Here is a 26,014-nt window from a genome sequence, read left to right on the forward strand (position 1 = left end):
ATCATACCACTTAAATACAAATTTTATACAAAATTTATACAATATGTCTTTTGTATATTTTGTATCTGATTTATACATAGTAAAATAAATTTTATACAAATAATTATATATTATACAATTTATCTACAACTTTCACACATTATTTTTATCCAGTTAAATACAACTATAATAACATACAACTTAAATACAAATTTTATACAATATGTCTTTTATATATTTTATATCTGATTTATACATAGTAAAAACAAATTTCATACAACTAATTATATATTATACAACTACAATATCATACAGCTTAAATATAGTTTTTATACAATGTTGTTCAACTTTCATACAATAGTTAAATATAGATATATATACAACAGAATATAATTTTTCTACAATTGTTCTACAATTTTACAACAATTTCGCAAATATAATGTATATCATATCTTCTTTTTCTTCTTCTTCTTCTTCTTCGAGTTTCAATATGAAATTTAGCCAAAATCAAGTCTAATCTTCACCAAATCATCCTCAAAATTGAGATATAAACTCCAAATCATATTCCCAATTATTTGCAACAACACTCAATTCAAACAAATAATGATTTTTCAAAACCCAAATTCGAATTTAAAGCTTCAAAGCTTTTTAATGGCTGTCAATGGTAGAGTTGCTGCTCTCTTTTTCTTTGCTTTACATTACTGAAATTAGAGATTGAGAGATAGAGGGAGACGTAGAGAGAATTTTTAATTCTTTGCAACAACATCCAATTCAAACAAATACTCCCTCCGTTTCATATTAAATGAGGTAGTTTGACTCGACACGGAATTTAAGAAAAAAGAAGAAGACTTTAGGAACTTGTGGTCTTAAAAGCTTAAGGGGTAAAAAGTTTGTGGGGCCATGACATTTGTGTGGCTTTAAAAGTTTTTCATTAAGGGTAAATGAGTAAAATGAGAGAGTTTAAAGTTGAATTATTTCCAAATTTAGAAATGTGTCATTTATTTTGGAACAGGCTAAAAAGGAAAGTACCTCATTTAATATGAAACGAAGGTAGTAGTATATTTGTTGGGTGAATTTTCTAAGAAAACACCCAAATCAAATGTAGGAATATCGGCTCATTTGCCTTTTTTAGGGCTGTTATTTGAAGCTATTTTGTTCTTCATTGAAAATCAAGTTAAGCACAGACGTTAATGGAGCTGATTTTTTGATGAAAAGAGTAAAAATTTAGAATGCTTATGGAAGAAGAGAGGAAATATGCGTTAATGTTCTGAATTTTGTGAAGAGAAAATCGTGGGTGTGTGCAAGATACGTGGGGGGGGGGGATGTGGAGAGAGAAACATTGGGGGAGTGGAAGATACGTTAGACTGATTTTAGGATACAAATTGTTATCATTAATTCCCTTAAAATGTACATAAATGATTATTGTGTATATAATATGTAATTATAGTAAAACTTGAGTAGGGAGGATAATATATTTTCATATAGTGTATAGGAATGTAAAAATCTCTTTTTCAAACGAGGTCTTAAAGAATGGGAAATTGACACATATATACAACTCTAAAGAGCAATTGGTATTCATTTAACCAACAATTGGGGTATTATCACTTTTAGCTCCCACCTGAAAATTTGTATAATTTTTATGTATAACATACATAATACATATAAAATATATAGATTCTATACATTTTTCTAGCTATTATTTTTACAACGTCTATATAGTATCAGTTTTCCATTGATATTGACACCTCAATCCCAAAAAAAGGCAAACGATAATTCCTATAACTTTGTCTCTCTCTCTCTTCACATTTTGCCTCAAACCCAACCCATATCTCTTCTCCAACAACCCATAAAATTCTCATTCCCCTGAGTGAGACATTCCTTTGTCTTAACTAGGGCTGAAAAGGTAGATTAATTTTTTTTTAGATAGTCCTATGTCACCGGAGAAAAGGAGAGGGTCGCAGGAAAGTTCCATTTCTAGCACATTTTCGGACAATGTACACCATGATGTATATCGTCTATATCACTGTACATCATTCACAGATTTTCATCTGACATATTTTCAAACAATGCATATCATATTTGTATATAAGGTATATCACTGTATATCACACATCCGATAATGTATATCACAATATATAACATGACAGACACTCATATATATGGTCATATACGTAGATATACACCACCACAAGCCCAATGTTTAGCATATTCACACATCATCCGTTGCATCACCACCACAAAAACATCGTAACCACCAATCATTCCATCGTGACAACAGAAAAACCACTCCAACAAAAAAAAATAGAAGAAGAGGGGAGCAAGAAAAATCTGTAATCTGCCACCTAGTCAATAACTATTTACAGGTTTGATGGGGTGGAATAATATTTTCGGAATAAGAGAGTTTAGAGAGAGAAGAAAAAACTTAAGCCTCCACTGACTACGTATTTTATAGGTAGCTTTTTTTCTCAAAATTTTAATACATTCATCTTGCTAGGTTGATTACTTAATAATGAGCTTTCTTCTGATAAAATATATTTGCAGTTTAGCGGCAACAAGCTTGATGGTGTGGCACAATATGCTTGGAACAAGAGTGTTCATGTACGAAGGATGGTGGTGTTGGTGATTTGATATTTCTAATGGACAAAATAGTAGTCCAATTCGTTACTGAGCAATCTTTATTTGTTTAGATGCTAATTTGTTGCAATCTTGGATTGAGGATTTAAAGTTTATAAGTTTTTATAATACTATCAAATTAATATGCAATAGCAATTGAGTTCACAGTCAACTATTTATAAATTTCTTAATATATACAGATCAGGACAAAAACTACTAAAATCATGTGAACTCGTCTTACGTTCCGCCCCTACCGCAACCGATTTAAAATATTCACATGGAACAATAACACGAAGCCTTTTCATAGTCGCTACAACAGGGATAGAAGGATATAATCGATAAGCGAGATTAATTTGGAGAAATGAGCTACCTCTGCTATAATTTCCTAAACTTATTTAAAGAACGTCATCATTTGTGCAGTCATATTAGATGTTTTTTGGGAGAGAGATGGACTTAGTTGTGTAATAACACCTGGTTGACAAGTGTCTAATTAATGGAAGTTGTGAGAAAGCCATTAAAGAGTATTCGAATTGAAGATGTACAATCGGATTGATTATGGCTGATTGATCGATTGTTGGGTTAAAACGCCCAAAAATACTTTTAATATGGTATAATCTTATATGCTTTGGGTCAAACTGGTATGGTTTTTTCCAAAAGGCTTTACACTATTAAGGATAAAGGTCGTAATCCAGTCTGTAGACAGACAAAGACAATAGGCCGGGCCCCCACATCATACTCTACCATTTCCATATTCATTACGCCAACCCGTTGGCTCTAATACTAATTGTAGAAATAAATGATCCAAAAATACTCTTAACATGGTGTGATATTGTCTGCTTCAGGCCAAATCAGATCGATTTTTCTCAAAAGGTCTAACGCCAATAAGAGTATCCAACACATTATAAATAAAATATTTTTGAGTTAATACTCTAAAACCCGTTAAAGTATCATATTTTTGTCAGTTTTCTATTTAAAGTATTGGGTGTTCCCAAACCCCCCTCCCCCAAACTATATTGCTCTTCATATTTAAACATCCTCATTGCCTACCTGGTATAACGTGTGTAACAACTTGTAACGACCCGACCGGTCGTTTTGATTATTTACACTTTGCTCAATGGTTTGAGGGCATGAGTAACTCCGTATGATGTATTATGACTTGTGTGAATTGTCGCTTATAATTTTAAGATATTCGGAATTGATCTGGAAGAATGATTTTCGACTAGGAAGCTTTAAATTAGAAGAGTTGACCAAGTTTGACTTTTTAATATTTGACCTCGGATTGGACTTTTGACGGTTCCATTAGGTCTGGATGGTGATTTTAGACTCGGGCGTATGCCCGAATTTGCATTTGGAGGTTTCTAGAAGGTTTCGGCACAAATTGGTGAAAATTGGAAATTTGAAGGTTTGGAAAGTTGATTAATTTTGAATTGAGGAGTGATTCTTCGTTTCGATATTGTTATGCGTGATTTGAGGGCTCGAATAAGTTCGCATTATGTTATTGGACTAGTTGGTATATACGGATGGGGTCCCGAGTGGCTCGGGTGAGTTTCGGACGTAGTTCATATCATTTCAAATGGTTTTTGCATTGCTGGTTTTCTGTTGTTATCTGATGCTTCATGCATTCTTCGCGACCGCAAAGATACGGCCACGATCGCGAAAGGTGTTCTGGTATGCTGTGGAATTTGCTATGCGCTTTCGCGTGAGTAGGAACGTGTTCGCATAGGGAGGGCCTGGCCTTCATCACGTTCGCAACTGCTTATACGCGTTCGCGTAGTGTTATGGGCTGAGCTGGTCAGGAGGCAGGTTCCCTCTTCTCGTTCGCGATGTTGTTCCCGCGATCACGTAGTTTTGTGAGCTTTGCGTATCGCGTTCGGGAGTCTATTGCTGCGATTGCATAGGGTAATTCAGGGGTAATGCATTTTTCTTCTTCGCGATCGCGAGGGTATTTTCGCGATCTCGATTCATTAATTCGCCCAGTGGTTATAGAGTACTCTATTTCGGGGGTTTCAGTCATTTTTGTATTTTTGGAGCTATGGAGCTCGGATTGAGGCGATTCTTGAAGCAATTTTCACTATATGAATTGGGGTAAGTGTTCTCTACTCATTTTTTATTTTATATCATGAATCTATCTTCGTTTTTGACATTTGATTGAGGGTTCCAAAAGAGAAATTGGGAGTTTTAGACTAAAGTTTCATATAGTGAGTTTTGATCATCGATTCAGAGTCGAATTTGGGTGAAACTAGTATGGTAGGACTCGTAATTGAATGGGTTGTCGGATTTTATAAGTTTCATCGGGTTCCAAAGCGCAGGCCCAAGTTCTGACTTTTGACCAATTTTGGGTTTTTGATTAAGGATTCGACCTTTATCATTTGAAATTGTTTCTTTTGGTTTTATTTGATGTATTTAAGTTGCTCTTGGAATTGTTTCCTATGGTACTGTGTAGTTACATGACCTTACCTGTAACCATGAAATTTCTAAGTACTTGAGCTATTGAGCCGTGATCCATGTTAGAAACCATGTCTAGGTTAAATGTTCATTCTGTTGGGACCCACTGAGGTCATTTCTACTATTGAGTCATTTGTTTATATTGTAATCACATACTCAATCATGTTCATTCATTTTATATCTTATCTCAGTCTCTGTTGTTATTCATTGATACATCATATTATTATTTTTGGGTAGTTTTATGGCATTGTGAGCCCGAGAGATTAGAAAGTTTGATGACTGAGTGAAGCCGAGGGCCTGATGGTGAGGATGTTTATGGGATCGGGTTGCACGCCGCACCATGTTTTATTGGTTTATGATTGGAGCGTGCTGCACGCTGCAACATGTTTTACTGATTTATGCCACGATTAGCTTGTTATAGCGCTTAGGTTGAAGGAGCTCCTCCAAAGTATATACACACCTCCAGTGAGCATATATATATAGTGTGAGTACGTGAGTTCATCACTGAGATACATTGCAATTGACATGCATACTTGAGATACATGCTTAGAGATGCATTTCTTTCTGCTACCCAGTTTTGGTGACATTCATGATTTTTTCTGTATCTTGACATGTAGGCATAGAGAGGAACTTTCTTCACGCTATCTGAAAGTAAAATATATTATTTATTGTTGAAATGATTTATTGGAAAAATCACAATTTTCAAGCTTACTCATATTTTTGGCAATTTCGATAAAAGATTTGGGCTTTCATAGAGATACTTGAAAAAGCATTCCTATTTTCTGGAACTTTGAATGAGCTGAGCATTCTATTTCTGAGATATTTCTTTATTACTTGCATTATGTTGTTACAAACTGTAAGCACGTGATTTTTGCCCTATATGAGAATTACTCCCAAAAAATGCAAAATAAAATAATTTTCCTTGGTGTGCAATTTTGAGAATTTTTGTGACATTTTTGGGATAATTATTTGTATTTGTCTGTGCATGTTTATTTGTTAAATTAATAAAAAATACAAAAATATGTCGCATTTTGCATGTAGGATATAATTCTACAATTGTTAGTAATTAAGTTTGTTTTACAAAAATTAAAAATTACAAAATAGGCATCTTTTGCATTTTTAGCATTTGATGTCCAAATATACAATTTTATGCTTAATTATTACTTAATTGTGCGTTAATTGTTATTGGGAGTTAAGTTGCACTTTTATAACTTAATTTAGTTCTTAATAATAATTTAAGGATTTTTAGAATTTAGTTTTAGAAAAATAAAAGAAGAAAAGAGAGCAAAATACAAAGAAAAATCGGATTGGGCCACTTCATCTAATTCAAACCACAAGCCCAAAGAATGGCCCAACCTTCCCCATGAACCGGTACATCTCCACACGGGTCGACCCCATAACCCCAAAGACCCAACACCCCCTATCTTGCATTTCAAACAAACAAAACAAAACAAAAAAAAAACCCTAAAAAACCTAAAGAAGATCCGCCCCCCCTTCTTTCTCTCCATCTTCCCCAAGCTTTCTCACACACACATCCATGGCAGCTCGTCCATGGCTGCCTTCGAACCCATGCCCGTCTGCTTCTTCTCCTTCACCATCTTCAAACCCGCGACATCCACCACCTCCTTGCTGCGTCTTCGTCGTCAACCACCATCGCCATGGCTGCCCTCCCATGGTTGAAACCCCACTGCAAACGACCCCTCCTTCCAGCTCCTCCATGCTGCCCGCAGCTGCTCCATGAATGATCCTTCTGCTTCATCTTCTTCGTTTCGTCGAGTTCGAGTTGAGTGGTCGAGCTCCCGAGCTCCGCCATGGACGCGGGGCTTTGCTTCACTGCTCCTGTTTCTGCTTTCTGCTGCTTCTGCTACGCCCAGCTCCACCATAACACCATCATCACCAGCTGCTTCTTCCAGCTTCATCGACGCTGTTGTCGCTGCTGCATCTTCCATTTGTTGTTGTCGCGGTTGCTTCTTCCATCTTTCATCGACGCTGCTGTCGAGCATTTGCTCCGCGTCCAGCTCCCTCGTCCATGGCTGCTGTTGCTACTGCTTTAATCTTTTCTACTGCCCCGTCCAGCTCGAGCATCGCTTCTGCTGCGTCGACTGCTGCTACTGCTTCGGCGCTGCTTCAGTTGCTTCTTAAATTCGTCTTCGTCGTTGTTTGTTCGAGTTTTGGTTGGGGTTGTCAAAATAGCCCATACCTAGTTCGAGTTCGTCGTTGGTCAGTCGTTGTTCGTCGTTTCGATCCGGTTAGTGGATTTTGAGTTTCACTTTTGTCCGTATTTTATTTTTGATATTCTCAAATCTAAAATCGGTAAATGTTTGATTTTTGTTTTGTTCATGTTCATTGTTTTGTTAATTTTTCAGTTTGTTCATGTGAAGTTGTTAGTTTAAATGTTTGTTAGAATTAAATTGAAGTTTAATTAATTATTTCTTCAGTTTGTTTCATGTGTTATTGAATCCGTCATGTTTGTTATTGAATATGGATTTAATGCATGTTTATTCTTTGTTTGAAGTTCGTCCAGTAATTTAATTTGAGTTTGTTTTGGTTTTTGATTTGTTGATTTAGTTTGAATCATGTATTTGTGTTGTTAATATTGTTGTTTCCTTGCTCATTCATTTTTGGACTAAGTTAACTAGGATTGGTTCCCAATATGGTTAATTCATTCACATTAATTTGATGTTGTTCATCTGTGTTCATATGAGTTGTTGTTGAATTTGTGTAGAAATTGGTCATATTGGCTATATTTTGGTTGAGTTTAATCAATTGATTGTTATAGCTGATGGGGGTAGTTTGGTAAATTGCAGTACGTTCAGGGGTAAAATGGTAATTGTAATAAGGTCGGAGGGGTAGTTTGGGAATTGAACATTTTGAATAATTCTTTATGTTAAGCATGGGGGACAAAATGTAATGGGGTGTGTTTGATATAATTGTTTAATATAATGGGGGACAAGACATAATGTAGTGGAGGGAAATATTGTAATTGTTTATGTTAGGCATGGGGGACAAGACATTATGGGTTGAAAATAATTCTTTAGTTTAATATAGTGGGGGACAAGACACAAAATAGTGGGGAATAATTCGGGAGGGCCGTTTAGTGAATTTCACGGCCTTCCCAAAATAATAACGCGATAGTCTCTTTAGGCGCGTGTTTAATAGTTTACTTTCTTAAGCTTGGGTGTGCATTTCATGCGACCCAAATCCAAATCCCAAAACATCAAATAAAATGTGTTCCGGATTGTGGGTGCATTTCATGTGACGCAGTCCAAAGACGTGTTTTAAGCGATGTTCACATTCTTTTAAAAATAATAATAATAAAGTGGTAAAAAGTTAAAATTGGCACATCGGTTCATAATTGTATTAAAATCAGATAAGTAAGCCGAATATGACAGTTGAGCGACCGTACTAGAACCACGGAACTCGGGAATGCCTAACACCTTCTCCCGGGTTAACAGAATTCCTTATCCGGATTTCTGGTACGCAGACTGTAATACGGAGTCATTCTTTTCCTCGATTCGGGATTAAAATTGGTGACTTGGGACACCCTAAATCTCCCAAGTGGCGACTCTGAAATAAATAAACCAATCCCGTTTCGATTGTCCTTTAATTGGAAAAAACTCCTTGTACCCTCGCGGGGGCGGAAAAAGGAGGTGTGACACAAACTGTTATTGGCTATTGGTGTCGGACCCGACCTTTGTTCCAGCTCGTCACTCCTTTCAACCTAAGGTTAGGTTTGTTACTTATTGACTACATGAGGTTGGTTGTACTCATACTACACTTCTTCACCTTGTGTGCAGATGTTGGATGCTGATGTTGCTGTAATCGATGGAAGCTAGAATTGAAGACGTATCTGCGCTCCGGATGTAGCTGCCTCTTGTTCATGGTAGCCTTAGATTTATAAAAAAATCTGTTTATGTACATTTCAAACAGATGATATATTTATTTCGTACCAGCTTTGTATATTCACATCTTAGAGGCTCATAATTTGTACTACCATTCCTTGGAAAATGTATAAGATTCAAATATTTTTCTTTTACTTAATTGTCTTATTGAATTTCATTGGAATTGGATAGTTGATAATTGGATTACCTAGCGGGTTGTGTTAGGTGCCATCACAACTACTTAGATTTTTGGGTATGACACAACTCGCTTGGGAGACACGTGATGGATGAAAACCCTCATCAAAATGGGTCACCTGACAGAATATATACTAGCTAATTAGTCTAACCCTCTTTCAAATTTATTTATTTTTCAAGTATTCGCCTTATTTCCTTTATATCCACCTTTCTTTCTCATTTTTTACCATTCTTCTTTATTTTTTTACCTCCTTCTTCTTTATTGTTTCACCTTTTTCCTTCGGTTCTCCACATGGGTTCCCTCATGAAAATTTTTCTCCTTCTCTCATTTCCTCTTAAATGAGTTATTCTTTTTTTTTTTTTTTAACTTTAGTCTTTTTTCATGTCTTACACATAATGTTGAAAGAATACCCATTTTATTCTTCTTATTAAACCCAACACCTGGTAGAGAATAAAGTTGAATCTCTTGAACCTTGTTTGTATAATCTAAAACTAGAAAATGTAGTTGCTGACTGATTGGTTTTTTATTTACAAAATTTTGATTTTGTGTAATATTGCTTATGTAATATAAGATGGATTTTCAGGAATGCAACACTATGTGCCTTCACTTATTTTCTTTATTGTGCTGGAAAGTGAATGTAAATGATGACTTATTCAATTAGAGTCTAGCATAAGGCACATCCATAATTAAGCCTAAAATAAACACATTTTCAATCTTCGAGAGTAATACATCATGAGTAACTACAAAAAAAAAACTTAATACAAACCATAAGTTAATATAGTTAGACATACGCACCTCTAAGAATTCAACATGAGATTTTAATATATAGGGTATATAGTTCATGGGCGTTTTGCGGACACCGGATAGTTTAAGTAGGTAACTGATAAAAAAAAATAGTTTTAGGGGATTTTTAGGCTAAGTTAAATAGCCACGTGTAGTACCACATGGCACATTTTTTAGATAATTAGGAACATATACTAGAAGCACCTCTAAGAATGCAATGATTGACTTTTATTGTGAAGAACAATGTAGTTTAGGGGATTTTAGAGAGATCGAATAATTTAAGTAGGAAACTAACAATATATGACAGTTTAAAAAGATTTTAGGATATTAACTCAATATTTTTCTATTCTACTTTTCATGTGGTCTTTGTTTATGCACACTCAATACAAATAATGTCCATTATTATCCAAAGTTGTGCTGTTCATACAACTGATTACAATGGACTGAGTCATACTAGAATGAAAACTTTGTTGGACTACCACCAAAGGATGTGGTGGAGCGGATGTGGCTGCTCTTCCCTTAATTACAGGTCTCGAGTTCGAGCATTAGGTAAAGAAAAATTCTTGGTAGAGAACGCTCCTCTTCCTCCCCCCCCCCCCACAACTCCCGGTCCTATACAGTGCGAATTCGGATATAATTGGGCTCCAATACGGATACCGAATATTGAGCGGAAAACCCAAAAAAATTGTTGGACTTGGTCAGAATAGTGTCTTTTTCTCTCTAACTCCAAAAAGTTTATCATGGACGACTACAGGTCAAATCCTTTTGTCCCGTTTGATTGTCTGGACATGACACACTCTTGGTCGAGAATTGGATAGGTGTACGCGTGAAGTCTAATATGGTGTTTGGCCCAATTTGGTACCACATCTTGATGTTAGAAGTTGGATACTTGTAGGGAAATGTAGCAAAAGGCAGTCTACACTTTGGAAAAAAGAGATCACAAGTGATTTGAGCACCCACTCTCTTCACTAGTTACTACTCCTTAGATTTTATTTGTTGTGTTTTAGTTTGATTTGACATAAAATTTAAGATTATAAAAAGAAATTTTTGAATCTTATTATCTGAGCTAAAAGTGTGTATAACATATCGAATTAAATACCTTTTAGATCTTGTGATTTTTGATTATGCCATATCATTCCTATAATACTATTAAATGTAAAATGAAAAAAATTGAAATTAAAAATTTATTATGTATAAAAAATAGTAATATTCTATTTGAGACTAATTTAAAAATAAAGTAAGACTTATAAATTGAAATGGCTGAAGTGTAAGTTTCAAACTGTTTTAGCACGTGAATTAAAAAGTTTTATCAAGTCATGGGAAAAAGAGAATAAATAATATAAAAAGGGAAGCTGGGCGTTTTTGCACAATAATGTTAAACTAATCTGTTTTTTGGGAGGAAGACAAGCAATTACAACATAATTCAAAAAATGCTCTTCTTTTTTCCGTGTCAAGACAACCAGGAAATCGTGGCTGTGAATCTGTGACAAGAATTTTGAGCCACCCATCATTAAGCTGAGATACCAAACAGAGAATTACAAAATCCAGAGGAAAGAAAATTGCAGTGAAAAAGGATAGAAAAACCAGGAATAATACGCTTTTATTACTCATTGGTTCTTAGTAAAAGGAGATCATTTGGACATAATCACATGAGGGCGGAGTTAGAGTGCCAGGAACGTGTTCGATCAAACCTGTTAACTTTAATTTCAACTTTATATTTGTTTTAAAAAAATCGTTCAATATATGTAAATTACTAATTTAGAAATCCATTACTTAAATTGATTAGAATTCTGAATCCATAAGCTTAAAATTCTCGTCTTTGTAGCCACAGAAATAAACTATGAGGTAAACACCGGCCTAAGTATCTAGGATATTAACGTATATACCTTCACAATATAAAGAATCTTAATAAAAAATAGTTGATCTTGGTATGGGAAAGATCTTGGATTCTCTTAAGATTTGTGACCTTCACCAGAATAATTGCTGCTATGTCCAGAAGAAGAAATGTTAGGTCAATGATTCCTGAACCTAGATCAGCAAATTGAATTGCACTAAAGGATTTATCTTATATTATATTAATTAATTTTGAAAAAATTATTATACCATCAAATCACTTAAAATATACCTACTAATAACCGTCTGTAAAAGATAACATTAGTTACTTAAGAAATAAGATATATATAGTGACATATTACTAGAGTGTAAATAAGTCGGGCTGGTTCGAATTTTTCAATTACCAAACCAAACCAATTGTGTCAGATTATTAAATTTAAAGACCAGACCAAACCAAACCAAAATAGTCAGTTTTTCTAATCTCGGGTTTTCGGGTTTTTTCGATTTTTTTTCATATCCAAATATTTCTTTACTCCTAGTAAGACAGAACTATATAAGGTATTTTTCAATAAAATAACATGCATAAATATGAGATGTGGCATTATACTACATATTCAACAATAAGAGCCCGTTTGGATTAGCTGGAAAAAAGTAACTTTTAAGCACAGCTTTTAAGTGCTAAAACTTATTTTATAAATAAGCAGTTACATGTTTGGATAAAAGTGCTGAAGCTTAAAAAAAGCTGTTGAAGTGTTTGGTAAACAAGTGTTGGTAAGAACTTTTTTCTGTTAAAAAGACAAAAATATCCTTAAAGCTGTTAACATTATAAAAGGAGCTGATTACTACAATATATTTGATTCATAAGCAATGCAAACAAAAAATAATTTATATTTTAATTTAAATAATTACTTAAGATAGTTTTTTTTATTTGTTTGCCAAGAAAATAAAAAGAATAGTTTTTGCTTTGTATATATCTGTATGAGAATCTAATTGATCAATTACTTTTTTTTCTTCCCTTGTCCCAAAAAGTGTTGCGACAGAAGTCAATCACAAACTTAAAAAACCATTTTATACATCAAACTAATCAAATTGAAGTTATACACTGATTTCTCAAATTATATAAAAAGTTAGGTCATTATATGCATATTTCAAGAGAACGAAACAAAATAACATTTCTCAATTGGAATGTAAAATAATAAATATTAGTGTTTTAAAAGATTCATACAACTACAAGTATCAAGCTTCACAAATTTCATTAGCAATCAAATCGCGAAGACCCATCCAAACAAGATCACTTTGCTCTTCCACATTTTCCGCATTTATATTGTTATTAGCTCTCAAAGATGTACCAAGATCAGGATCAACAGATGAAACATATCTCTCATTCTCAGCTGCTCGGAATGCATCATCCATATTGCATTTTCTAATATAGTTATGAATGGTCATAGTAGCAAGTACGATGTCTCTTTGAGTGTCAATGTGATAGAAAGACATGTCCATTCCTTCTCATCTTGCTCCCTCTGTATCTCATCCAGTTCTTCTTCATCTTCATCGTCTGACGAATAACTTGGATAAAGATCTACTATGTCACTAGAGTCTGAACTCTCCATTCTACTGAAAATAAAAACATAAAGTTTAGCAATATGCTTTCTAAATAGTACTGAAGAGGCTTTTAAACATATGCTTTCTTCAGTTCTTCTTTATGTACTGAAGAGGCCTTCAAACATAAAGTTTACCAAAGTTTAACAATAGAAGCAATATAAGCTTACCACAAACAGAACCAAACAGAAGTTTAACAATATATGCTTAATAATAGAACCAAGGCTTTCAAACATAAAGTTTACCACAAACAGAAGCTTTAATTTAATAAAAGTTTAGTGATACAATCCCAATGTCTAAACAAGAAGAAATATAAAGTTTACACATAAAACCATAATAACGTTTACATATACAATCATAATATTCAAACGCAGAATAATAAAAATACTCAACCACAACGATACACTATTCATTTTTCTTGAGGTATAACTGATAGTTAAACTCCAACCAATTCTTGCGAGCTTCATTAGTAGGCATCCCCAAAAATATCTGTCGCTTTTTTTTTCCGGAACATATTCATAGTAAAACTGTAAATTTCACTCCCACCTAGAATATCAGGAATTTGTTCCAACGTGACAATACACTTCTCGATGGATGTCTCATCAACTGTAGGAGATGTAGCAGTGCTTTTACTAGACATAAACTCTATGAGAGAGTGTATATCCTCTTTTATTAACGTTGCAGCTGTTCTTTTCTTACTTGACTACTAGTGCTAACACCATCAGTTGATTTTTGTCTTTTTAGTGATGACTCTGGAAACATAACAGAATTTATATTCTGTAGATCATCACTTTCATCGCTCATTTCATCATTAAGATGAGTAAAGTGTTCTTTGTCACAATCATCAATGACATTTATTCCTTCTTCATCAAGATTAAGTCCAATGCCCGATGATTGTTCTTGATTTGCTGCACGTGCTCTTTCTCCTGTGGCAACAACATAAGCAAACAGTGCATCGTAGCGAAACCATATGAGCGAAAGATCTTTGTTCCTAAATTTCTTATATTTTGCATTCTCCTGTAAAAAGAGAAAATAAAAACTACTTTAATCAAACTGATAAAATTAACAATGACAAAAATAAAAATTACACATATGATAATGTGAGAGATATACCTTAATTTTTCGCTCCCACCAATCATCATTTGCCATAATCGTATTTTTCGTGGCATCCCATCCTAACCCCGTCTCCCCTCTCATCAACTCCTTAAAAAGTGTCCATTCTCCTTTTATGTAATCCTAATGATTTTTCATTTTTTATCATAGTCTTTTCCCGTCTTCTTACAGAACTCGTCAACAAGACTTTTCCACCCATCTTTATTTAAGTAAGTGTTTGGTCTATTTCCTTTTCTAACCTCTTGCTCACACAACTCAATAAATATAATATGTGTATCATCGTCCCACTTAGCATTGTCCGGCATAACTGAATGTAAATAATCTGAAGAAAGCATAGCAACCAAGAAGCTAAGACTGAAGTTGCATAATAGTAATACCAGTACTTTTGTATGTTAACTCAGATCAAGCATTAGGAATGTTGCATAATGAATAAGTTGGTTTATGTAACTAAGAATATGTTTTGTACCATCTGGAAGTTAAGTTTTTATTGTAATTGGTTTATACAAAGTAAATTAAATCTCTGTACTAAAGTAGTCTTAATGGTATTCTTTCCACTTTTCTGCTGAAGTTACTAAATAATATGGAACCCATAAAAAACAGGTAATCAGAAATACTTAATACGGACTCTCTAAAATGTCAACGATATCCAGATGCCTTCTCTCTGGGAAGAGAAGGAATAGTAATTTCGTCATCATTTTCCGGTCATAACTCCGGGATCCGGTGGTGGAACTAACCAAACTTGGTGTCAAAAGATACATAATTTTCTTACGAATAATACCATATTGGTTTCAACTTCAGATCTATAGTCTATTTTTGTAGATCTTAATTTCATTTTCACGAGTTACTGTAGCAGACAGTGTTCTTCATTCAATTTTAGCAATTCAGCTAATTCCAGCACTACTATTGAGCACAATAGCTTGTTTTGATAACGTGAAAGTATTCTCTTCTCTTCTAAGATCAATTTGATTTCTAAGCTTCATTTCGGACTGTGAAATTGGATTCACAGCCATACAGTAAGTAAAGTCAAGTTAGTTCAAATTACAGTAGCATCGTTTTCTTGCAAAGTTGTTGCACTATGTCATGCAAATAAAGTGCTAAAGAATTACAATTGTAATGGACACACAGGCAGGTGGCCAGCCTCATTTGGAGGCTGCGCTGCCTAAACAACCTCCTACAAACTTTGCACAAACATCAAGGAACACAAATAACAACAAACAACCGATGGATTACTCCAAATTTCTGAAACCTTGCACTTTAAATGCTTCAATGCAGGAGCAACAGGAAATTGAGCCAATTCGTATTCGTCCACCTACAATATTGAATGGAGAACATGTTATTCAGTTCACAGAAGCAGAAGTAGAAAGGATGGATATCATCGAAGGATTACAATATGCAATAGTTGGCAAATGTTCTTATGGAAGCCCAGAAATTCAACAACTGCGTAAGTTAATACCAATTCAATGCGGAATTAAAGGTGAATGTAACATTGGTTTTCTAAGGGATAGACATATTTTAATTAGAATGACGTTAAGTAGGACTATCTTCATTTCTCATCAAAAACTCATTACATAAAGGACAGGGATGGCTATCAATATCAGCTTAGGCCGTTGATTTATGACTCAAAGTTTAGAGCAGATGAAGAAACACCTAAGGCAATGACTTGGATTTCATTCCCAAGTCTATTGCCAACCTTTTTTGTAAAGGAATGTCTATTTTCTCTAGCTTCAGCAGTAGGTAAACCTATGCATCTAGACATGGCAACAATTAATAAAACTAGACCTAGTTGTGCTAGGGTGAAGGTACTAGTGGACTTACTTGCAGATCTGCCTAAAAAGGTGAGGATGGACATAGTCAACAAAGCTAAAGGAACAACAAGAACTGAATGGGTGAGAATTCAATATGACATGCTGCCTAAATACTGCAAACATTGTAAAATTCAAGGGCATGATCAATTTGAATGCTGGAGGATACACCCTGAACTATATGTGGAGAAGGAGAATGATAACCAAGCAGATACTGCTAAGAAACAGGACATAGGGAACTCACAGCCTATAATGATGTTATCTAGTGGAAAGGTCGTGGGTAATGTGAATGTTACAACAAAAGAGCAATGGAAGGAAGTGAAGGACAACAGAGTTAGAAATGTAGTAAATCAAAATACTAGTATCACTAATAATGGAATGGAGATGGCACCAGCTAAGCAGTTTGAAAACAATAAGAACAAGGAGAGTACAAGCACTGTAGGGAGACAAGTAGAAGCACATAGCAACAGTGGTAAGGATTTGGTGGCAGCAGACAATGAAGATAATGATCATGTTTAAGTAGCTAACAAGTTTGCAATATTACAAGGGATGGATGGAGAGGAAGAACTTATTAATCAATTGGCAATGGTGGCAGATAATGTAGCAACAAACAGTTCAGCACTTCATAACCAAGCATCTACAAAGCAAAAAACAAAAAATATGGTTAATAATGAGGGAAAGTTAAATCCAGCAGCACAAGCTTTTCATCTTAACTCATCGGGGATTAGTTCGACTAATGGTCTAGTCAATGGAAAGGAGGCATCAAAAGCAAAAAACGATACCGCACAATGGGTAGAAAGAAGCTTCAAGGATAAAACAGGAGAAGGAATAGTGAAGATCAATAAACCATGCAAGGAAATCCCATCACAAGATACATTAGTGAACAAGGTACTTAATAAAAAGCCAAATTCTAAAGTAGAAGGGTCAAAATCGTTTACATTTAAAGAAAGAGTGCAAGAATGTGGAGGCAGGCTATGGGAGGCACAAAGGGAATACGATTCAGAGGAGAACGAAGTACCACTAGGAGCACAAGATGATGAGGAACCAAATGAGAATGACAAAGAAGAAGATGAGCAAAGTGTAAATTGAGAGATCCATGCCAATGACAACAATACAACTGGTAATTATTTAATAAAGGAAGGATCAGAAAATGTTGAGCACATCAATAATTTTCAGACGGCAGAAGTCACAGAAATTAGTAACTATGAAGGAAGAGGCCCAGAGGTAAATGATCCTGGAGGAACAGAAGATGATCAACTTCAGAAATCACAAGAAGACCCACAAGGACACAACACAACAGAGAAGTTGAAACAACCAAAACAAAAAACAGAAATAGTAAATATTACTGTTACATTAGAGAAAAACCAGTTGCAGCTGTTAAAAAGAGGAGAAGAGAAAGCCTTGGTCCCTAAAAAGAATGCATTTGGAGCTACATCAGGAGGGAAGGAAGACAATGAAGAAGGAGAAGAACATGGTAAATCAGGATACGACATGGATCAAGAATCAACTACCCAACACCTTATGATTGCTGCAAGGAAAGGTGACTTATCACCTACGCAAGTGGAAAAGGCAAAATCAGCAGCAAAAGGTAAGAAGAAGCAACAAAAAGATAATTTTGCAGCACCAAAAACTGGGGTGCACACAAGGAGAACGATGACTAAATCCAGCAATCAGTGATGAATGCTCTCATTTGGAATATAAGGTCAGTCAACACACAGCAGGCCTTTGAAAGGTTGACAAAAATGCATAGGCAAAATCACTATGATTTTGTAGGATTAATGGAGCCAAAGCAACAAGCAAAAAAACTGGAAAGGTACAGAAACAAGATAGGACTTGCACAAGCAATTTCAAATGTTTCCAACAAGATCTGGGCTTTTATAGATGAGGTATTTTAGGTAACTATTATGTACAATATGGTGCAACAATTAACACTAAGATTGTTTCATACTGAATAGCATGTGGAGTTTGTCCTAACATTGATATACGCAAAATGTGATGCAATCGAGAGGATAGAATTATGGGATTCATTATATGCAATGGCAAGGGATATGGATGCACCATGGCTTGTAAGAGGTGATTTCAATGTAATATGGGACGAAGAAGAAAAATTTGGTGGGTTACTTGTGTCATTGAATGAAATTGATGATTTTCGACACTGTATCAACACTTGCAACCTATTCGACCTTGGATTTAAAGGTAGCATATTCACATGGTGGAATGGGAGAGCAGAGGAAGACTGTATATTCAAAAGACTAGATAGATGTTTGGCCAATGTTGAGTTCCAACAAAAATTTCCAGGAATAGAGGTGCAACATTTGTCAAAGACTGGCTCTGATCATAGTCCAATATTTTTGAAGTGTGATATTGAGACTCCACCTATAAAAAAACATTTTAATTTCTTGAATTTTTGGGTGGAACATGCAACTTTTAAAGATGTGGTGAAAGAGAATTGGTCTGCTGATTTCAGTGCAAATCCTTTTATTCTTTTTAATCACAAGTTAAAAAAATTAAAGAAAGCCCTTTCATTGTGGAGTAAGGCTACATTTGGAGATATTTTCCAAAAGATAGCAAGTATGGAAGAGGTAGTGATGGTTCATGAAGTAGAATTTGAAGCAAATCCTACAGGAATGAATAGGGAAAGACTACATAAGGTTCAGGCAGAATTGATCAAATGTCTTGCACTAGAGGAGAAATATTGGCAACAAAAGACAGGCATGACTTGGTTCAAGGAAGGGGATAGGAACACTAAGTTCTTCCATGCACAAGTGAGAGGTAGAAGGAAGAGACTTCAGCTTAACAGAATTCAAAACAGTGGAGGAACCTAGATTGAAGAAGAACAACAAATTGCAGAAGAGGCTATCAAATTCTACGAGGAACAGTTCACAGAAGAAGCTACTCCTTCATCATTTGATATCGTAGAGCATGTTCCTAATCTGATTAACACTGAGCAAAATGCAGAATTGATTAAGCAACCAACAAAAGAGGAGGTTAAAGTGGCAGTACTTGGACTTAAGGGTGATAGTACTGAGGGCCAGATGGTATGTCAGGAAAATTTTATCATTCTTGTTGAGACTTAATAGGGGATGACCTGTACGACATGGTGAGGGCTTTTTTCAATGGCCATGAGCTACCCAAGTGTGTAACACACACAAACCTAGTTCTGCTACCAAAGAAAAAAGAAGTTACCACCTTTTTTGATTTAAGACCAATAAGCCTCAGTAATTTTTCTAATAAGGTTATATCAAGGGTGGTTCATGAAAGGCTAGTGAAATTTCTCCCAAGTCTGATTTTGGAGGAACAAGCAGGTTTTGTTAAGGGAAGGAATATAGTAGAAAACATCCTTTTAACTCAGGAGATAGTGACTGACATTAGGCTTAGATCTAAGGCTGGACCTAATGTCATCCTGAAGCTAGATATGACCAAAGCTTATAATAGAATATCTTGGCTATTCCTAACCAAGGTACTAAGAAAGATGGGATTCCCAGAAAGGTTGATAGGGATTGTCTTTGGATTAGTTTCAAACAACTGGTATTCTATTCTAATAAATGGTCAAGCTCATGGGTTCTTTAAGTCCTCAAGGGGAATAAAACAAGGTGATCCTGTATCTCCAACTTTGTTTATATTGGCAGCAGAAGCATTATCTAGGAGTCTCAATGCACTACACACTAACCTGTATTTTTGTGGATTTGGGATGCCAAAGTGGAGTCTAAAGATCAATCATTTGGTGTATGCAGATGACATGATTATCTTCTCATCCTCAGATGAAACATCTCTGATGCTGATTATGCAAGTGCTGAAGGCATATGAAAATGCATCAGGGCAGCTTGTTAACAAGACCAAATCAGTTGTGTACCTGCATCATTTAACAGACATGGAAGTGGTCAGCAAGGTAGAAAGGATCACATGCATTCATAGGAATGATTTCCCTATCATATATCTAGGTTGTCCGATATTTTATGCAAGGAGAAAGTTGGAATTCTATCAGCCCCTAATTACTAAGGTAATGGACAAAATGCAATCATGGCAGGGCAAGTTATTATCAGTAGGGGGCAGGGCAGTTCTCATATCCCATGTATTGCAAAGCATGCCTATGCATCTACTATCAGCTGTAAACCTTCCAAAGTATGTGATAAATAGGTTGCACAAATTGTTTGCTCAGTTTTTTGGGAGCAGCACTGTAGGAGGAACTAGTAGGCATTGGGCTTCATGGAATACCTTATGCATGCCAATTGAGGAAGGGGGAATAGGTTTTAGGTCACTGCATGATGTAGTAAAAGCATTATTCAGTAAGTTGTGGTGGAATTTCAGAACAAAATCGAGCCTATGGAGCTCTTTCGTATGTCAGAAATACTGTAAAAAATTAAATCCTGTAATTGTTCCGTGGAAAAGGGGGTCTCACATCTGGAGAAAAATGTTGGAATGCAGAGATCTGATTGAACATCAAATCCTTTGGCAAACAAAAATGGGATCCTCACTATTTTGGTATGAAAATTGGACAGGTCTTGGGGCACTATATTTTTTAGTTCCTCATGACTTTGGCATTGATGAAAATGTACATAATGTAAATGATGTTACCTTAGATGGTGAGTGAGATGTGGACAGGCTATATGAAATACTTCCTGAAGACTTAGCAGTACACATTATGGAGAAAATCAAACCACCTTCACCGACGCAGGTTCTTGACAGGCCTTGTTGGATGCTGGAAACAAGAAGATATTTCAGTGTTAAGTCAGCATGGCAGTATACGAGAAGAAGAGACGAACCAAGAACAGCTTATAGAATGATTTGGGTAAAGGGACTGCCTTTTAAAATATCATTTTTCAAGTGGAAAGTGTGGAAAGCAAAGCTACCTTTAGATGATTTCTTGAAAAGGATAGGCTACTGCATGCCATCAAAATGTTGGTGTTGTGTACAGCCTGACAAGGAATCTTTTCAGCACTTGTTTTTTAGATCAGAAACTGCAAAGACAACTTGGAAGTATTTTCTATCGAGGGCAGGAATAGATGTGGAAGGACTTACAATGCACCAAGCAATCACAAAATGTTGGACTGCAAATGTGTGCTTAAGGCTAAAACCAATAATGCAAGCACTCCCCTCATGCATAGTCTGAGAACTTTGGAAAAGAAGAAATAGTATGAAGTACGATGATGGAGTGACAACAAGCAGGGTGATTTATCAAGTTTCATCAAATCTTCAGGCTTTGGTGAAATTGAGAAAGCCTGGGATGATCATGGTACCTCACAAATGGAAAGATCTATTAGCTGTGATGGAAAATTTCACTCCTAAACTTAAGGTTACAAAAGTCATGTGGGAATTTCCAAGTGCAGGATGACTAAAAGTTAATATGGATGGTGCATCGAGGGGAAATCCAGGCAGGAGCTCAATAGGTTTTTGTATAAGAAATGAAAATGGTGATATAGTCAAGTCAGTAGGGAAAGAGATTGAGGAGACAACAAACACAGTAGCTGAAGCGAAGGCCATGGTAGAAGCACTAAGGTTCTGCAGATTTAAACAATACTCTCATGTATGGCTTCAAACTGACTCAATGTTATTAAAAAAGATAATGGATGGGATCTGGAAACCACTATGGATCATATATGAGCAAATAGAGGAAATGATGCAACTAATGAATGGGGGAAATTACACAGTTACTCATATTCATAGGGAAAACAACAAGCTGACAGATCACTTGGCTAATTATGCTTTAGATCATGGAGAAATAGAATGCCAACAATTCTGGCATCTAGATGCACAGGGAAGGAGGTTGGTTAATGAAGATAAGTTTCAATGTCCAAATCTAAGGGTGAAGGTGAACAGGAGATAGGAAGCAAAGAGAAAAGGAAGAGCATGAGGCATGTCAACTTAACCGACCAATATATTCAAATCCTAAGGGAGGAGGATATAATGGTTGGTATTTCTAACTATCTTTTATCTACTGCAGGTGACACTAAGATGCTTAAGACACTCCATGAGGCAACTTTCGAGATAATTGATGCTAAGGAACAAAAACAGATAAATAAGCGAGCACAACAATAGAGACTAATGGCATTGGCAACCCAACCAGCATGGGGTGAAAGCGTGCTTTCAGTTAATTGGATATACAACCAGCATGGAGCAGAAGTGTTTAATATCACACGCATGGTTCAGTTAAAAGCAGGATATTGGAATATAAAAATGATTCCTACTCATTTCGAGCACAACATGAAGCAAATGGCATTGGAAACACAACTAGCATGTGCAGCAAATAATTTTTCGAGTAAAGCAGGCAACAAAGGCCAATGTGTTTTATTTAGCATGCTTCAATCCACTTTCGGATTAAATAATCTTTTAATATGCACACAAAGTTTAATGGGGAAGGCCTGACAGACAACACATGCTGGTGAGCAAAGGAATCAAATGAAAAAGTGGAATGCACATGAAAATTTATCTAGGATACATAAAAGCATGCAATATTCTAGGAAGAAGGTACTATGGGATATATTTCTTTATGATGCAGCTGTAGGTGGAGCTCACGTGCTTTCCAACACAAAGCTGTCTCCTTTAATCTGCTCAATAGACGAAGAAATAGGAACGCATCAAGGGGAAAGAAGGTGCAACTGCCATGTACGATAATGTTTGTCAAACTTCACGAGATCAACATGTGGGAGAGATTCAAATATTATGCTGAATTTGTGCGAGAGACGTACACTTTTTGGAGTGGAATTTACAGCAAGAACAACAAGCATATTGCTACAGAAGATTGACATTAACAGCATTAATGCACGCGCGAAGGTAATTAAACACAGCAACTGAAAATGCTAAAGGACAAAGAGCACGCAATTCTGAATATTTTAATGTGCACACATGGTTTAATGTGAAAGGCATGGCAGACAACACATGTTGTTGAGCATAGGGATCTTCACTCTTCGGCTTCAGCGCTGTCATGCAACAAGAACGAAGCAGATGTCTGTTGCTTCAAGAACAGACGTCGAGTACAAAACAGATGGCATGCAAGCTTAATGTTGTGCACTGGTTTCCCAACAGCATGTGGAACCTCAAGAACGTATGCTGGAAACGTATTAAAACATGGAGGAACGCAAATGACATACAAAAGTACATCGGAGGATACAAAATGACACTTGCAAATGGAGTGCACGCAATTAATAGAAGGAACGTTGCATTATGCCTTTCAAATGCACATTCGGGGATGCTGAATTATATTACAAAGTTTAATAGCATTAATATGATATCAATGTTGAGTGCATCACTCAATTTTGATAATAGGATATTTGTTAAGTTCAAACTCTATTTCAATCAGTTAGTAGGATATCATGACGTTGTATTTCGTATTTTTAATGATTATATATAAAACTAACCCTAGGCAATTGCCTAGCGGACTAAAAAAAAAAAATACTGACTCTCTCCTATGCCAACACACAACAAATTATTTAAAACTCCATATGATTAACTACTGCTTTTATCCCAAGAAAATTGACAGAATTCAGATTACATTATATAATCACAGGGCCGGGAGTATTGTTTTCTAAATTATTTCCAGGATAAACTTCCAAAACCAAGCCAAAAGCAAGTTTAGAGCACTTACTTAAAACATGCAGCACACAAAATAAATATATGCATTCACAACAATACATTACATCGAACATTAGCATCCAGGCTTTTACTTTCAGGTTAGTCTTTATTTATTCCCTTATACTTTTTTGGTGTTTTTCTTTACCTCCTCATTATCATAATGTACTGCTATAGAGTCAAAAATACTTTTGGAATATTAGTAAATTGAAAAATAAAGTACCCAAAAGGAACTTAGGCAAAAGAGTACTGTAAGAACATTTCCTAAAAGTCATCTCCACCATAGTCTAAACACTAGTTGATTATTACTATTTTTTTCATCTAACTGATAATCCAATCTTAGCGCATAAATCTCTACTGTGCGATGTGAATACTGCTAGACGACATGTATAGTCAAATCAGTAAAATTTTCCAATTCAAATAAAAATATACAATAAGGATCGAGAAGAACTTACAACGATAATTGATTTCCACTGAACTGCTTGAAGAAAAGCGTAGAAAAATTAAAGATGAAGCAGAGATGAAGATGAAAGGAGACGACAGTCTTCAAAGTGAAGAAAATAGGAGAAATACAATGTTTTAGGGTTTCTTTGACTGGGGGTAATTTTGGTATTATAAAAATTTATAAGGGACAAGAGAGTAATTTTTTTGGTCAAACCAAAATGGCTTTTAAGCCAAAATTGAAAAAGTTGGGGTCAGCCAACTTGTTGCTTTTAGCTTTTTTTAAGCACTTTTTAGCTTTTTAAGCAGCTTTTTTTTTTTTTGCCAAACACTCCAAAAATAAAATCGCATAAAATAAATATTATTAATATGCCATACCAAAAACAAACATAATTTCAAATTACTAAGTTGCTAAAATAAATACGGCTAATAAGTACCATTATTTACATGAGTAAATACTAAAAGAAAAATAAGATTCATTTTATCTAAACTATGGAAAAACTAAAAAATAGATATCCAACACTGTTTTCATTCATAGTACAATTGAATTGAATGTCTTTTAATTTATTAGTATTAGTATGGATTTGATTTTGGTTTAGAATTTATTTGAGTTACTAACATTTATGGACTATAAAACTTATTGGAGCATCCAAAAATTATAAGTTCCAACTTGAAATAATACATTAGAAGATAAAACTATGAAAAAACTTAAGAAATATTTATAAACTACACTACAATAAATATTTTTATGTAGTAAATATATTTAAAACTTCTATACTTATAATGTCGGGTTTGTTTGATTTCGGTTTGACTTTTTTTAGTTAGAACCAAATCAAACCAAACCATAGTCGGGTTTTTTTCTCGGTTTGGCGCGGATTTCCGGGTTGATGCGATTTGTCGATTTCGTTTGTACACCCCTAAATATTACAATAGATTTTTTAAATTGGCAGCGTATATAAGTTAATTTCTTAAGTTTTGTATCCCTCAGTATAAAGAATTTATTACACTATCGGGACATCTTTCCTATTATAGCAGAATTTTTTTCTTGTTTCAAAATTAAAAATCTCACATTTTAAGTAGGCTTGCCCATAATTATTTGGGTGACCTAATAGTATAAGAAATTCTTCACATTGACGAGTATTGAACTTAAAACTCTTTTATTATAAATTTAACCTTGATGCCGTTCCATTTACCGACTCTTCAAACCACATGACCAGAATCAATTCTGGAATCCTTCATCACTAATCAATATCTGTTCGAGGGCATCTCATAGTCAAAATGTCGTAGCAATATCATAAAGGAATGGGAAAAAAAAATGAAAATAAATCGCCTCTGGTCGAAGCTCATAATGAAAATTTCGGCCCCGCAAACTTTATCAAGTTCTGCTCTCAGGGGTTATTTTGGTTTGAGGTATAAAAAGATTTGATCTCGGTATAAAATGTCGTATATTACTTATATAATGTTTGGTTTCTATTATAAAATTCTTCCCATAACTAATATAGATGTCTAATAACAAATGCTAATTTCCGAAAGGAATATCGGTCGGAATTCCTCGGAAATTGGCTCGTCGGTAACGTCGCTACCAGATTTTCCATCGAAAATCCCTCCTCGATGAGCCAATTTCCAATGGGACATTCGTCGGAAATTTACGTTTTTGGTAGAACTTATAACTAATACTACACAAATTTTGGTTTCCACCTATCTAAAGACAAAAATGCCTTAAATAAGGCAGTCTTACACAATGCTTCAAGCATTATTCTACA

General features: G+C 35.1%; 4 protein-coding genes across 4 annotated transcripts; 3 read left to right on the plus strand and 1 right to left on the minus strand.

Annotated features, from left to right (window-relative positions):
- Positions 1-14,001: 14,001 nt before the first annotated feature.
- On the minus strand, positions 14,002-14,478 carry LOC104241928 (uncharacterized). Its single transcript, XM_009796896.2, has 2 exons — positions 14,443-14,478; positions 14,002-14,346 (listed from the first exon to the last, which is right to left on the minus strand). The coding sequence occupies exons 1-2, from the start codon at positions 14,476-14,478 to the stop codon at positions 14,002-14,004; spliced, it is 381 nt and encodes a 126-aa protein (XP_009795198.2).
- A 2,315-nt stretch (positions 14,479-16,793) lies between these two features.
- Positions 16,794-17,921, plus strand: LOC138878509 (uncharacterized). The gene is made up of 2 exons (XM_070158193.1): positions 16,794-17,324; positions 17,421-17,921. The coding sequence occupies exons 1-2, from the start codon at positions 16,794-16,796 to the stop codon at positions 17,919-17,921; spliced, it is 1,032 nt and encodes a 343-aa protein (XP_070014294.1).
- Positions 17,921-20,835, plus strand: LOC138878510 (uncharacterized). Its single transcript, XM_070158194.1, has 4 exons — positions 17,921-18,130; positions 18,200-19,009; positions 19,070-19,282; positions 19,480-20,835. The coding sequence occupies exons 1-4, from the start codon at positions 17,921-17,923 to the stop codon at positions 20,833-20,835; spliced, it is 2,589 nt and encodes an 862-aa protein (XP_070014295.1).
- Positions 20,836-21,588: 753 nt separating this feature from the next.
- LOC138878511 (uncharacterized) lies at positions 21,589-22,280 on the plus strand. Its single transcript, XM_070158195.1, has 2 exons — positions 21,589-22,033; positions 22,186-22,280. Exons 1-2 carry the CDS (start codon positions 21,589-21,591, stop codon positions 22,278-22,280), a joined length of 540 nt encoding a protein of 179 aa, XP_070014296.1.
- The last annotated feature ends 3,734 nt before the right edge of the window (positions 22,281-26,014 follow it).

Source organism: Nicotiana sylvestris, chromosome 9 (assembly GCF_000393655.2).
Source record: "Nicotiana sylvestris chromosome 9, ASM39365v2, whole genome shotgun sequence".
Taxonomy (NCBI): domain Eukaryota; kingdom Viridiplantae; phylum Streptophyta; class Magnoliopsida; order Solanales; family Solanaceae; genus Nicotiana; species Nicotiana sylvestris.